At 44.4% G+C, this 15,936-nt stretch overlaps 1 protein-coding gene and 1 long non-coding RNA gene across 2 annotated transcripts; both read right to left on the bottom strand.

The window, feature by feature from the left end:
• Positions 1-9,013: 9,013 nt before the first annotated feature.
• On the bottom strand, positions 9,014-10,675 carry LOC130598835 (uncharacterized). Its single transcript, XR_008972095.1, has 2 exons — positions 10,150-10,675; positions 9,014-9,475 (listed from the first exon to the last, which is right to left on the bottom strand). It is a non-coding gene; the product is annotated as an uncharacterized LOC130598835 (long non-coding RNA).
• Positions 10,676-11,791: 1,116 nt separating this feature from the next.
• Positions 11,792-14,973, bottom strand: CCN2 (cellular communication network factor 2). The gene is made up of 5 exons (XM_057408657.1): positions 14,561-14,973; positions 14,231-14,453; positions 13,862-14,113; positions 13,438-13,649; positions 11,792-13,132 (listed from the first exon to the last, which is right to left on the bottom strand). Exons 1-5 carry the CDS (start codon positions 14,609-14,611, stop codon positions 12,836-12,838), a joined length of 1,035 nt encoding a protein of 344 aa, XP_057264640.1. The 5' UTR covers positions 14,612-14,973; the 3' UTR covers positions 11,792-12,835.
• Between the last annotated feature and the right edge of the window lie 963 nt (positions 14,974-15,936).

Here is a 15,936-nt window from a genome sequence, read left to right as displayed (position 1 = left end):
AGTAACAGCAAGGTAATTAATTTGACTAATGTGTTACAGGCTTCTTGCTCTTATTTACCTCAGGATTCACTTGTCTTTTAAGAAAATGAAGCAATACCTAACTGCCTGTATTTGAGATGGTCCTGTTCTGGTAAATTCTCTTTTCGATGCATCCAGCATCCACTAAATGACTGTGTCCAGCACAGTGCACAATAGCTGTCTGCTAACGGCACCTCCCAGAGGCTGCCCTGTCTCATCCGGTGAGTGGGTGGCCTGGGCTTCTTCCTTTCCTTAGTCTGAGGAGGCTCAAAGTACAAAATTATCCCCTTAAATACAAGGTTATAAACTGGCCTTGGCGAGCTGGGAGGAGCTACCCCTCTGTTGCATGTGAGGGCACCCACTTTTCCAGGAAAATGAGATTCATGGGGATCAGAAGGCAAAAAGGAATGTAAGAGAAAGCCTAAATCTGTGACTCTGTGGTTAGGGCAGTCAGCTGGGAGGAAAGATCTCATTTCTGTTGCTGAGGTGGCACCTGTGCCAGGATGAGTTGCCAATCGTACCGCTTGGGAGTGGATGTTCAGGGGTGACAGCACTGTAAGGGACATCTCCTGCTGCATGGCCACAGGACAGCTGCTCTAACAGTTTGTGCCCACAGCAGCACTGTTATCGACAGCGGGAAACTATCCCAGGACTCAGGGTGAAGGCTTTGCTCAGCTCTTTTACTGCTGTGCAAACTGTTTGCCCCTCTGAGGAATTCAGGGACAGCGTCTGTGTGAGCCCAGCAACTTGCTAAAGCAGAAGTTTCCAAATATTTTTGTTTGGGTACCACCATCGCTAGTGGCAGCAGCAGCATCTGCTTGCCTTCGTACGCCTGGCAGCAATGTCTGGGAGGTGCTGGAGCACCAAACTGAGGTGGCTTGTGTACCATGAGCAGTATGTCTACTGTAATTTGGGAACCTCTGTATTACAGGAAACCAGTCCAGGTTTGGCATCCTGTGACTCAGACTCCCTTGGAAAGGAGTCCAGTGCCTCACTGTGAGTCACCACACAGGCCTTGAGACTCAGGAAAGGCTGCTATGGAGACCATGGACAAACTTGCAATAATTATGGAAGCTTGGCAACAGATTTTAGAAGATGCCATTGCAAATTACCAAATTCCTACTCAGCCACAACATGTGTTAAATGAGTGTTGCCCTTTATTGCAGGTTTGGTCCTTTCTATTTTTAGTTTCTCTGCTGAAATAAATACAGTGGGATGGAAAAATCTGGAGTTGCCCCAAAGCTCATGATCACTCTCACCTGATGAGAAGACAGTGGAAGCACCCTTTAGCCATGTCCCTAAGGCACATATGCATGGCTAAAAGTTGGCCTAGATGGCATGAGACTGCGTTCATGGCACTGGCAAAGCTGTTCTTCAGCACCAGTATCTGGGGCTTGAAAAAGGATTTGTTTCTGTCTCTTTGTATCTCTCTGTGCTGGAGGCCTTACCTTTGCCATCTGCATCTGTACCAGAGCTTTGAATTTCTGGGTGGTACAAAGGAGCTGCTTGAGGATGATGGATTCACTTTAAAAACTCATGCCTGCTGGCTGCATAAGATGGCACAGTCCACTACAAAATTTCAATTATACTCTTTATATAGTGCTATAACTAGGTTTAAAACTTTACCTAGCCTCTTTACACTGGAGAATGTGTACACTGGGCTCTGCTGTTCAAAATAAATTATTCAGGGAGGTGAAAAGCTTGATAATCACTTATGAACGCATTTAACTTTGAAAAAATTATGAATGTAGCTGCATTTACTGGTGATATCTGGCCTTCTTCTGGTTTGATGTGAGATAACTGGGAAATGATCTGTTTTGCTCAGTGTACGTTTTCTATGGAAATATGGGCCTGTGGCAGTAGAAATCCAGGCAAGCCACTTGGAGATGAAACAGCCTTCCTAGGCTTTTTATGAAGTATTTCACATTCTTGCAATTAGCAAACATTCCTGCTACGATTTTTAGGGACAAGAGTACTGGGAAGACTAAATTGCTGAATTACAGAAAAAATTCTGCAGGAGAAGGTTATGCTATGATTATGCTATGATTATGGGAGTTATGCTAACTCCCACTGCTGGCTTCAACAGAGTAGAAATGCACTGTGACTCTGTATTAACCTCTTAATCACTGCAGGCATAATTGTTCTTAGGATACCTCACAGCAATAGATGTCATCTTGGAGCTTACATAATACAAACTAAGTTGTCCATAGCTTTCTGAAAAAAAAAAAAGGGAAAAATAAGAACAGCAAAAGTTTGACCCCAGACCCCTTCTCCCCTTATACTACAAGATCAGAACACATTGCAGCCAAAATAGCCTGATTCACATGGGGGAGGTGGGGTGGTGTTATAACAATGAGCACTCAGAGGGAAGTCAGCTAATGGATCGGATGGTAAAGACTGTATTTTGATTAAGACAAGAAGTTTGGCTGCAGACTTCATGTTCCAGAGAACAGGACTTGGACTGACATGCAGTTCATATGGAGAAGAGTTTTCATTTGATAGAACACCTCTCAGTCTGTGTGGAGGGCAAAACAGACAAACTTGAGGAGATCAGAAAACACCCTGAGAAAGAAAATTGTTAAACATATCCAGTAGCTGGCTTTAAGTCCTTATCAGGAGTTAGAATGACTTGCACACTCTGTCATCTGAGGTCATAGATAGCTTTAGCTCTGGGAAAAGAGTTGGTGACAGCAGTTCAGGTTCAGCAGCTGATGAAGTTTGCATTCATGTAGCCCTTTGGCATGTAGCTCCTTGAATACAGAAAGTGCGGAGATTCCTGCAACATCTGGAATGAATCCTGTGCAATGACAATTTGTCAAAGTATCATCCATGCCAAACTAAAACTTATCAAAGATGGACATTTTTTGGCACTAAAGACATAATGGTGAACCCAAAGTATTACAAGAAAAAAAAATACATACAAGAAAAAGCCATGTGAAGCTTAATGTCAGAGTCCACAAAAGCACAGAGCTGTAGGTATTTCAGCAAGAGTGCAGCTATTCCATTATTGAAAGGGCATCAGAAGAGGGGCAGTAGTTTGTGAACTGGAGGGAACAGATCCACTAGTTGAGAACAATCATATGGCTTTTTGGAACAGAAAAAGAAATAAGCCTGGTTTGGCTGAAAAAACTTGGATAAAAACATAAAAAGGAAATTTTTCCCCCTGTTAATAAAAAGGTAAATTCTGCGGAGTCGGTAGATGGCAAGCATCTTCCTAAAGCCACATGTTTAAAACCAAAACATACATTAATTTTAGGCCTCTCTTTAGAAGATGGTTTTCTTAAAGAGGTAATATATATCATATTTTGATGGTATAAGAGGTGACACTTTGTGTTTATAGTTTTGATGGAGTGTGTGGATGATAATAATTTCAAAGCCATTCTGAAAATAGCCAGAACAGCAGTGCTAAGGCTGAATCACAACACAAAATACTTACATGGGGAACACAGTGATTGGGAGAAGTTTACCTGAGTATGCCTTAGACCTAGATCGTTACTACTACTGAATAAAGGTGGTGTTCAAAAAGTTGTAAAAACCTTGCTTATTTGTGAAAGAAGCGTATGCACCTAACAAACATCCAGCATTTTACACTGCTTTTTTGAGCCTAAGTAATGTAGCTGTCCACGTACCAGACCCTGCTCTGCCATTCAACTGGGGGGCCAGCTGCAGTAGAGAGGATCTGTAGGTTGAGGTACAGCAGCCCTCTTGCCCATTTGTATGACCAAACCAATTACACAGAAATGGGTCTCAAGTGAGGAGCTGGTTCTTACAGTAGGTTTGGGTTAGATTCAGAGCATCAGACTCAAAGTCCTATTTATCAGACCAAACCAACACGAGATGAACGCGACTCACTGTCTGTGCATGTTGAAGAAGTCAGGAGGGAAATGAGTTTCTCTTTCAACACTTTAACTCAAAGGCTTATTGTACCATAATTAGTCAACCAGAAAAAGAGACACAATTACGTAAGCTAATTTCATGGACTTCTAACAGATGCCTGATGCCTACATGTGAATCTGTACCCACCTAAGGAGGAGAAGAAAGCTCTGCTCATCCCAAAACTTGAACCTTGGAGGGTAGATTAGTTTTCAAGAAGCACGGAAGATGAAACCCAAGACATTTAAAATATACTCTTTATTATTGCCTCTAATAAACAAACATCTCTTTTGGATGATTTTTCCAAGTACCTGTTGGTGGCAATTGTTGTGATACATTGTGATGTATTATTGTGATCTGTTCCTTCAGGATGGGTGCCATTGGGAAGTCAGAGGCTGCTGAGGGAGGGTCTGCAGTGGGCTCCTCTTCTGCTGCTTGCTGCCAGTTCGAAGAATGGCAACAGCCCAAAGCAGGAGGTGATGGGGATCAGTGAGACCTCATCCTGTGACTTGTAGCTGGTTCCAGAGGAGTCTCAACTGCATGCATGAGTGGTTTTTTTTTTCTGTATCTTTAATATAGGTAGCAATGATGTGCAAAATGTATAAGCATATGTCTAAGTAATGCATGGTGCTCAGACAGACCTGTGTAGCTATTATTTTAATACTTTCTGAGAAAATAAGAACTATTCCCTATATTCCAAACAATATGTTTAGCTCACACCATCCTTCTTAACAAAATATCATGAATTCTTTCAAGTGAGAAACTAAATACCTACAGCCAAAACAAGCATAATGACCTTCCTTACCTTTATTTACACAGAGGGGAAGTTTTTGTACCTGGAGCACAAGGCTGCTGCTGTTGCTGCAGAGGAGCCACACGGTGTCAGTGTCATGCAGAGAAAGAGCGTCATCATCATCGCTGAGACCCGGCGCTAGGTCTGGCAGCCCTCTGCAGCAGAGCCCGGTGGCAGCCGGGTCCCGACACGGCCTACGCAGTACCCAGCACAGGATGTATTTGCTGTTTCAGGAGCTGCTAGCCTGATACTTGTTCAGGTGGTGTATTAAGTGCTATCTAGGTTTATTACTAGACTACATTGCCATACTTCCTACACCATCAAGAGCATCATGTAACTTAAATTATACACTCCAAAACTGCCTCATCAAAAAGGCAGTTTTTACCTAAATGCACTCATGAAATAAAATGACAGACTGACTTTTCCTTCCTCCTTGTTTTGGAGAAGGAGATAGACAAAATTCAGGTGGCAATGGACAGTTCTTCACTTTCTGACTAAAGGACAGGCTGTTTCCTACCACCCCACAAGTTGCCCTGGTGTGAATATGCAGAGTACACGCACACGAAAGAAAGACTGGTTTAGAGTAAGTCTAATAAATAATCTTTGAGACATCTTAGTCGAAACTGTTAACTATTTGGAACAAGAACATGCTGCCTCTCACAGTCAGCAGTCACTGTACAGCGCAATGAGATTTTATCAGCCAGCATTATGTTTGCTTGTTTTGCTCTGATTTTAGTTGAGAGGGGCATTACATATGGCTCTGTGGTTGCTAGCAAATATACAGTTTCTAAATTGTTTTGTGATAAGGGCTGTGGGGAATGCCATTCAGGAGCCAAAGAAAACATTACATAAATAGCCTCCTATCTGCTTTATGAAATTAAAGCACTCTTAAGGATAGAGGAGTCTTAATTTCTGCATGTAAAAAGTCTATTAGTTCTTCATTCAGAAAGCAAGTTTTTATCCAGAGAGTCCTTGCATTCTACAGGCTGGCTGTACTTCCAAGCTTTGCAGAAGTCAGAAAAGCCAGAACTGAAAATTCCATGTTGACAAGCTCTAAAAGTCAGGTACTGTGGCTGTTAAGGAAAGGCAGGTAACATTGCCAATGCTTCTGTAACAGCATTTCATTGGGTATCTAGTCAAATAACTGTAAAACAAAACGGCACTTCCACAATGCTACCCATTAGTGCTACAGAACATAGGGATGAGCATCAGCACTAGGCCTATAATGCAGCAAGCAAAGCCAAATGTTGCCTTTCCTTGCAATGCTGGTTCCTGGTGGCCTCTTGTAGGCATAAGCCATGCTGAGATCCATTTGGGATCACTGGCAGGAGCATGTTCTGATCTATGTAGTGCTTTCTAAAGTGGCTACTTACTGGCTGTGGACCTGTAGCTGGAAGAAAAGAAACATTTCATTCCTATGCCATCTTATAAAAAATCTTTGGAGTCACAGGCAGAAGAAAAACCCGTTGAGCAGATTTCCCTCAGGTGGGCAACTACAGCTATAATGCTGATGGGAAAACCCATTGAGAGGCACTCAGGGCAGTTCCTGAGACAAGATGAGCTGGCCTTCTTCATTAACTCCAACCATGTTAGACTTCAGAAGCTTGATTATCGTACTGAGACTTTTTGACCTCCGAACAAACCTACAATTAGTACATGTATATATGGAATATGTATACAATTAGAACAATATGTATAAATGGAAAAGGCTAAATTAGGGTGGCAGAAATTGGAAATTTGTGAAAATTTTTTCTCAGCAAGAGCATGTGCTTTTATTACCTGTGTGCTTTTTACTTTTGCATTACAGGGTGTAGTTGTCCTTAACTAATCTGCTTTTTTTCAGATACTCTCTTACTCTGGATTCACAGTTAAGAAGGTGCAAATTTTGCACAGTATTATCTTTCTGTCTTGCTCTTGTTGGCTATGATGCTGAGCACCAGAGTGGTTCATTTGTTTAGCTGATCTGTTTTGTGTCGTTTTACCAGTCCTCTGTCCTGGTTTCAGCTGGAACAGAGTTCTTTTCCTTCCCAGAAAAATTCCATCATAAACCACAACACTCTCCTGCCAGGGTCTCCACCTGGGGCTGTAGCTGTGTGATAGCAGGGTGCTGTTACAGATGTCAGCTGGACCATACCAATTCTTGGATCAGCAAATGGCTCTGTGCATGTGATGCACCTGAGAGTTAGGACAAAGTGAGTCCCTTTAGAGCATGGTGTTGTGTCAAATTACAAAGTCCACAATGAGATGGTCTCTCATCAGAAGACATCTAATGTCTTCTTTGGTTAAGAATAGACTTTTTAGTTGTACAATTTAAGAAATATGTAATTAAGAAAGCATAATTAACACCATATTGTATCACAGTGTATAAGATTATATCTAATACCTTCTCAGATGTTATATTGGCTAAAGCCTGAACAGTATTTCAGGTCTATTTTGTATCCTTGTCTATCACATTCATTTACCATTTACACTGGCTTATCACTTCCTTAGTAGGTTGTATTTTTAGCTGTTTACAGAATACTTTATTGTGCAGTTTGTGCTCCTGCAACTGTTTATTGCCCAGCAAATGCCACAGGAGCCAGGATGTGTCCTCTTGGAAGCCTTCCCAGGCACACAGCCTTGTGCAGTTCCCCTAATGCTGTACAGCCACAGGACTTGGGGCCACAGGTGGTCTAAACCAGTGTGACTGCAGTTATGTCAATTAGCTAGGCTGACCCAAGTCCTGAAAACTGGCTGGTTCTTAGCATTTAGGGCAGGAGCAGGAAAACATATTTCATAGCTGCTGAAAGCTGCTAAATACCTGCTTTTAATAGGACTAATTAAAAACCCCAAACATTTCTTTGGATTGTGCATTTCTTTCAGCGGCCCAATTAATGGGGCTGAGTAATGAATGGAGGCACCACTGGATTGCTTTTACACTGCGGTACTGTGTTAGCAACCTTTTGGTCCTGCTCAGGAGGCTGTAAAATGCTTTGTTCCTCACAGCATAAACACTATTATACTACTATTGGGGTTGGATTTACTCACCATTAAGCAAACGTAAATACTCCTGCATTTGGCACTGCCCCAGTAACAGACAGGAGTTCAGGAATACTTCTACAACATGCCGCCAGGGGTTTCTGGGGGGACTTCTCTGAATCATCCCAGATTCACTATTCTGGGGAGGCTGGGCTCGGACTAGCACTGAGAGGAACTGAAATGGACTGAGCTAGGGTTAATGACTGCAAGCAGTCATTCTCTGCAGGAGCAATGCTGGATGATGCAGTGGAGATGGGACCTTAGTCACGCTTCTAAACTGTGTTCAAATGCTAAATGTGTTGAAGGCTTTAGTACAGTTCGGGAACAGGTTCCTTGAAGAAATTCCTGGTATTTCCTGGTTCCAGGCAGGCTGAAAAACACTGTGAGAATGTGGTGGCTTTTGGTATGTCCATTTATGGGCATGAATCAAAGGAACTGCAGGGAGGAAAAAAAGTGGAAAATGAGAGGAAAAATAAGTTAACTGAGCTACTTCCTCTCTCGGATTCTTCTTGGGTTTTGGGCAAAGCCTTCCACTGGTATTTCATCCCAATTTCTTGCTAACTGCTTCCATATGTAGGCATAGTATAACATCAGTTAAAGCCACATTTAAGCCCTGTTTTTAAGGAACTTAGGTTTTTGGTGGTAGGATGCAAAGTCAGAATGTTTGAATTATTATATGTTTAGGTAAGAATATTACCATTCCTTCTTGCATTTAATGTCCTTCTCAGTGCAATGGTATGAGTACTTTCTGCAAGCACAATGTCTGAAAAAGCCATGCTACATGAAAAAAAAATACAAATGATCTAGTTAAGAGCATGCTATTTCTAGTGATGTCCAAAAGTCAGTTTTCTCAGCTGAGTCCCCGTCTTCGTGAGACAAACAACTGGATACTGTTCAAAGACTTATTTGTTCCTCTGTGGTTATGGATCATTAAAAGTGGCTCATTCTTGAAGAGTTTCTTAACTAGTGCCTTTTGGATGTTTCTTAGCTCTGAGGAATCTGACAAATTTCCATCTGGAGAGCAGAGCCTATTTCATATGAAAGGGCTGTAATCCGTGTCTGTTGTTCACATCTGTATTGTGTTAGAAAGCTAAGCTGCAAATCCATGCAAAAGTGTTATGGTACAAAAATCTGAAATACAATGACTTAGAGTTATTTCACAAATTATTTGATACTCTGGTCTCCAGCCACCTTGAATTCCTGTTTAATGATTAATTGAGTATCATGTATTAAATGATTACTGACTTTACAGTGGTCCCTTACCAACTGTATCGTTAGTTTTGCTGAAGATCCATTTTAAGGAGCTAGTCATTTGAATTAATATGCTTTCATATATTAATAAAATGCTTTAAAAGTACAGTAGCAAACTGCACAATAGGATTTTCTGAGGATGCAAATATCTGAAAGCAACTTCCAAAAGAATGTATTTTAGAAGCAATGTGAACCAATGTTGTCTCCCATGTAGGTGACTTTGGACTGTTGAACACAAGTTTTGATTCTTGCATCTATGCATCTTAGGCACAAAGAATGAAATCAGGAAATACCTTTACAGTTGAAAGGCTCACATTTTAAACATCATTTAAGATGGCATGAATTCCACACAAGGGCTCCTTCTTCCCAAGATGCCTTTGAAAGTCTTACAAACAGTATGAGGCCTATTTACACTTATAGGAGAACTTTACAACAAAGTATTTAAATTTCTTTACCTTCAGAGGTCTAACACCTGAGGAGCGGTGTAACATGCATGCTTCTGTCAGAAGAATACACATGTTCCTGGGAGAAAAAACAGTGAGTGCAAATCATTATAATGCTGAGGTTTATGATCCTCGAAGTGATCGGGGAGAGCAGCAACTTACTAAACTGATCTGCATATGCAACATACTTCCTTATTATAATTCACACTGATAGAAGTAAACCACCATTGAAACATTGTGACAGGAGGCCTCTTCTGTCCCTCTCCCCTAGGCTGTGAAGCAGTGTGATAATTTGTCAGATGGCAGGCAAAGCAGCTGCATCACTGCATTACCAGGCAGAGGGTAGGTCGTGGTCCTGAGCTGTAGTGGGGGAAACCCTTTGTGGGTATCTAAATGCAGATGGCCCTTCCTAAACCAGACCACTGCTGCTGCTTTCTGGCCCTGCAGCCTTGTACCATAGGCATAGCTGGTGGACAGTGCCCAGATTGGCCAGAGCCCCGTGCAGCTTAGGTGTCTGAGATGCAGGCCATGCTGCAGGGGACTGGGTGCAGAACCTGGGTGAATCTCATGAGCCAGTCATGAGGCTCAAGATGTTGATGTTATAAGGATAAGGAATGGTCATTCATTATAATGTCTGATATAAATTTGTAAAAGAATGCAGAGCAGTTCTGTTAATAAATGGGCTTGAGCAGCATCATAAACACCACGTCTCTTAAAGGCATTAATCCCAACCTGCCAGGTATATTATGCTACCTTCTGTTCTTCTGATCCTGATAGCTTCTACAGTGATGGCTATGACTGGAGTCCATGTACATCCTGTCCTTGCTGGAACTAGAAATGACAGTGTTCTTGTTATTTGGGGGTGGAGCCACAGCAGTGGTTGGAAAACCAGTCCTTGGGGTTGTAGGAGTGTTTGAAGTGTTTCCAAGGTGAACTGCATGGCCACATCATATTCATAACCTGAAAGAAAACCCAAACAAAAAAAAACAAAATAGAGAAAAATGCTGGAGAGGCTCAGGGAGCGTAAGAGCCAAAGGCTGCCCAAAACTATTATTTAATATGGAACACAGAAAGCCACTTCCTCATGCCAGGAAAATTCCTTGTATTATTTAGAGGAAGGGGAAATACTTCTATGGCCTTGTGCAAAGCCTGGTGAGGCCACTGGCAAGGCTCCCATTGACTTCCCGTTAGTTTAGGGCTCTGTTGTCCATCATTAGTCAAAGCTGGTGTTATGCTGAAATGCTAGCTGTTATGCTTGCTGAAATCAATGGGATTGGAAGGTGCTCAGGAAGGATGGACATTTTTGTAAGCTAACACTCTTTCATCACCAGGAAATTCCAGATTGAACTTGTTTTGCTGAAAAGGATTCTTGTTGGAGAGTTGCTGGTTTTTTTTTTTTTGAAAACAAGAACTAATTCTTCTAGTGCAAAGGTTAATTTTAAATTCAAAGAATTCCCTTGTCTTGATAAAGGGACCAAAAAAAAAAGTCTGTTATTAATGTAGGACCTAGCATAGAACTGAAGCTTTCCTTTTAGCTTTAGGGGGATGAGGTAAGTGAATCACAACTGTCCTTATACTGTTTTTTGGTTATCTGAGAAGAATGTTTGGACTGTTATCAAAATGTGTAGCTCTTACAGTACTTCTCATCTGTGGGCCTGGAAGAGTTTGAATCAATGGATGCTTTACACAGAACTGTCATGTAAAATGATTTGTTCCTAGTGACCAAGTAGGAAAGTATTTGCCATCTGAGTTCAGTGCTCTGTCCACCATACTATACTAAGGTTTTGATTCAAGGAAAACCATATCTAAGTTAGCCCTACTCTGCATGAACATTAAATCATGAGATCTTAAGAGGCCATTTCCAATCTGTATCATTCTGTGATTTTTATGATACAAGTCATTAGCTCTTCACTGAGAATTTTACCAGATTTTGGGCTTCTGGATTTGACTTCAGAGTCAGGAGCCACTTCCCTGCAGACACTTTAAAAATGTTTCTCACCTTAGTTGGAAACAAAATTTAACCACTGGAACATGTCAGTGCAATTAAGCATGTTGCATGGTGTGTTACAGCAGGAGCTGAATGCTATGGTGACCAGCTGACTCATTTTAAAGCCACCACAAGTGATGCAATTGGAACCTGCTGCACTTTCTAATGCAACACTGGGCTTGCCAAAGCAAGCCTGGCCCTGCCCTCCATTCGGAAGAGTAGCAAACTACTTGGTTCACTAGTAACAAAATAAGTAACCATAAATCATTAGCTTAGTGGCAAGGGTATGTGCTTCTTGACAAAAACCCTCACAATGCATTACTTGATTTTCATCTAGTGCAAAGCCAAGCCGTTTTAGGGACATGTAAAATAGTAGTGAAGACTAAAGGTAAATGAAATACAAAGCCATTTATATAAAAAATATAAATACTTTATTTTCAACTAAAAAGGTGCAAACATGTAACTTTTGGTCACACTTCTCAACAAATAAACTGTCCAAAAAGAGCCATCGTCAAAGAAAGAAACAAATGCTCGAGTGGAAAGACTGATGAGCTACAGAAGAGCCTTTTTTCTTAAAGCTACTTGTCCAATAAAGTAGAAGTACATGTATTTTGCCAGATGATTGCTTTGTAAGGATGAGGGCACCTCAACTCTAACAATCTCCATCTTGTTCTCAACTCGCCATTTGGCCCTATCTGAACAATTTCCACTAGAGTATGTATTTCATGCTTTGAATGCATTGTCAAACAAGCTTTAAATCCTACCTATCTTGTTCAAAAAAAAGAAGGCTATCATTGAAATTTCAAAGCATTAAACAAAGGCACAAAACTTTAAATTAATTTAGATAACTGTACAAATATATATATACACACAGTATTTACAATATTAATAAAAAGTAGCTTGTTACAGGTAAATTAACTGCCACAAGCTGTCCAGTCTAACAGACATGATTCTGATTCTTGTTGACCAAGCCATATGAATCAGAGCGTCAGAGCTGAAACATTACTGTCCTAACAGAACACCTTCTACTTAGCACTTTGCTGCGTGAAAGTTTGCCTTCCAGCTGTTGCTGTTACTAAGCCAACACCAGCAAACATGCTAACAGTCTCCTTCTGAATTGCACTACTACATGAAGCACGCTGTACCACATTAAGGGAACATTTGCCTGAATCTGCTTTTCCTGCCTATTTCCCTTACACCCTTCACATCACCTCATGAACAACGTGTTATGAAGCTGTGTCTTGCTGTGGTCTCACTGTCCATCTGTTTTACCTTCTTCTTCAAACCGCCATTTGGGGTCAGTAGAAAAATTGTCTTAAGTCACATGGAACAGTTTGTTGACATTAAAAAAAAACAAAACTGATTTAAATACCTTGTGCTATTGAATCATGTTTACAAATTGAGATGCAGATCAGTTCAAGTCGGGAATTTAGTTAGCTTCTCCTTCTGGCTTTATGCCATGTCTCCATACATCTTCCTGTAGTACAGAGACTCAAAGATGTCATTGTCTCCGGGGCAGTTGTAGTGGCACGCGCAGGTCTTGATGAACATCATTTTCCTTTTCATGATCTCCCCATCAGGGCACTTGAACTCCACGGGGAGGGTGGTGGTTCTGTGGGGTGTGCAGCAGCGCCCGTCAGTGCAGACACCACAGAACTTAGCTCTGTAGGTCTTCACGCTGGTGCAGCCGGACAGCTCAAACTTGACAGGCTTGGAGATTTTGGGGGTGCGAATGCACTTTTTGCCTTTCTGTTAGGGTATAAGTGAATACAAAGTGTTTAGAAGGTAGGCTTTCACACAGCACTAAGTTTGCAAGCTAAGGGCAGCAGGCACACTAATCCTTACATCTTCACTAGGCAAGTGTCTTAGTACCACAACACAGCACGAAAGGAAAATTCAGGACATTTAATTATAAACTGTTCATCACTGGGATGCAACTCAAATTTCAAGGTAAACTACTTGAAACTAACTACACAGTTTTTGGCAAGACACTGTTTTTTAGTTAGTGGATGGAAGCATCCCTGTAGGTTATACATAAAGATTAGATTATTTACCTTGATGTTCTCCTCCAAGTCTGCTTCACAAGGTCTGACCATGCAGAGTCTACTCTGTTTCTCCAGTCTGCAGAAGGCATTATCATTGGTGACCCTGGTTGAGATGCCCATACCGCAGGTCTTGGAGCAAGCACTCCACTCCGTAGTCTGCACCAGACAGTTGGCACGCATCATTGTCGGGTCTGGACCGTAAGTGTCTTCCAGTCTGTAAGCTGCAGGAGACAGACAGCCAAAATGAGACCATCATCTGACCTCATGCCCTGCTGAAGGATCTCTTCCCCTTCCTGGGAAATTTGAGTATCCACACTTACTGCAGCAGTCCAGCTGCCAGGGTGCCCTGTGTCAACCCATCCCACTGTCTTCAGCCTCCATGCAGGGTACCTCTTCCCCCCAGACTCCCACCCACTGAGGGACCCCCACTCACCAGCAAGTGCAGGTCCCACAGCAGTCTGCTCTTTGGTCTCGTCGCAGACCCACTCCTCGCAGCACTTTCCAGGGAGCTTCACCCGGCGCGGGTAGGGGCAGTCGGGGCTGGGCAGGCGGACGTCCATGCTGCAGAGGGGCACGCAGCCCACCGCCCCGTCCAAGCAGGTGCACTGGTACTTGCAGCTGCTCTGGAAGGACTCCCCGCTCCGGTACACCATACCGCCGAAGACGCAAGGGGCACCGTCCCGAGCTGCGAGGGGCAGGAGGCGGAGGGTGAGGCGAAGAAAAGTTTCCCCGGCTTTGCTAGACCCCAGCCCGGCGGGAGGCTGTTTCTGTCCCGCGGCTGGCCCCGTCCCCGCTCACTCACCGGTGCAGACGCCGATCCTGCGGTTGGCGGGTGAGCCGAAGTCGCAGAAGAGCCCCTTGTGGTGGTCGCAGGGGTCGCGCTCGGTGCAGAGCTCACCCAGCTGCTTAGCGCAGACGCGGCAGCAGCCGCAGCCGTCGAGCACCAGAGAGACTCCGGCGGGGCAGGTGGGGCCGGGCCCTGTGCCGCACTGGCACTGCCCGCTGCACTCCTGGCTCTGCGCCTCCTGACAGCGGCGGGGAGGGAGAGAAAGAGAAAGCGGGGCGTCAGGACCGCTGCCGGGACCAAGCCGCCCGGAACTGGGGTGGCGGCGCCGCGGGCCGCGGCACTTACCAGGCTGAGGAGGGAGAGGAGAAGGGCTACGGCGAAGCTGGCGGAGGCCATCCCGCGGCGGTCAGCGGCTTGAGAGCGGCGGCGGCAAGCACGCAGCGGAGTCGGGTTGCCCGGCAGAGAGGGGCGGTGAGGTGAGATGAGCCGAATCGAGGTGAGGCGAGGCGATGAGCGCTTCCCGTCGGGCGGGTCTTCTCAGCAGCGGTGCGCGGACGGGCCTGTCGCGGTAGGCGCTGTGCAGGCTGCTACTCGGTGCTTCGCTGCTCTGCTCCGCTCCTTGTGAGTCCGGTGGGAGAGCGGCTGTGTGAGTGCTGCGCAGTGCCGGCAAGGACGCCCCTTTATACACGTCTTCGGCTCAGCCTCGCCAATGGGCTGAATGGGGCCGCGGACAAACAGCGACATTCCGCGCATTCCTGCGCGCCGCGCCGCGCCGCCCGCCCCGCCCCACGCCGCCGCCGCCGCCCCGGAGCGGCCCTGACCCCTGACTCCCGCATTCCTCCGTCTGTTCCCCCCCTCCAACGCACACCCCTTTCACGTCTTTTTATTTTTCATCCTGATGGTTTTTAAGTGTGGGTCCTCTCCGGAACCAGCGGCTTTGGGTCCCCCCCGTCCCGTCCTACCCCCGGCAGCGCGTTATTCCTAGACGGGCAGCGGGAAGGGGCGAGGGGGGCGGCGGGACGGTTGCCAGGGGCGTCCAGGGGAATCCGTTATTTCTCTTCCTCGGTTCTCCCCGCTCGCCTCTCGTCCCTCCCCCGGCAGAGGGGACAGGAGGCCAGTGTTTTTGGGGTGGCCCCATCAGGGCCCTCACGTCGGGGTGCCTGGTACCCAGCAGCGAATGGTCCCGGTGCTTTGGTACCACCAAAAAAAGGTATAATTACGCTACCGGGTATAAATTGACTCTGTGTACCACTGAATCATACTGGATATTTGTAATGTGTTCCTTCCCTAATAGATGCTCTCTATGAATAGAGAGAGTGCCTATTTACTCTGAAATATTTGGCACAGCGGATGGAGTCTGAAGCATGGAAGAAGTGGCTATTATTTTCCCACTGCCTGTGTGCAGCTGTCATTTCTGAGCAGCACGTTCCTCGCACATCCCTGCTTCCCAACCTCCCTGATGGTGCTACCCAGGATTACAAGAAGAGGGGACTGGCATGTTACTGCACTCAGCCAAAACCTTAACATTGTAGGTTGTATTTGAACACAGGACCTAAGCATTGTGTCTTGTATTAAATCACTGCAGAGAACTGTTATGGCTTTCTGTTTATTTATTTATACCAGGAGGATGGTTCTTCCCCCATCTCCCAACATATCATTTGAATATTCAGTGATGTCATGTTGTTTGACCTCAGCTTTAATGCAAGGAATGCCAGACTTTT

This window comes from Pezoporus wallicus, unplaced genomic scaffold (assembly GCF_028554395.1).
Source record: "Pezoporus wallicus isolate ANWC-B61680 ecotype Strahan unplaced genomic scaffold, APGP_CSIRO_Pwel_v1 contig_3817, whole genome shotgun sequence".
NCBI lineage: Eukaryota > Metazoa > Chordata > Aves > Psittaciformes > Psittacidae > Pezoporus > Pezoporus wallicus.
The sequence above is the reverse complement of the archived record's forward strand: the minus strand, read 5'-3'. Positions and strand labels throughout refer to the sequence as shown.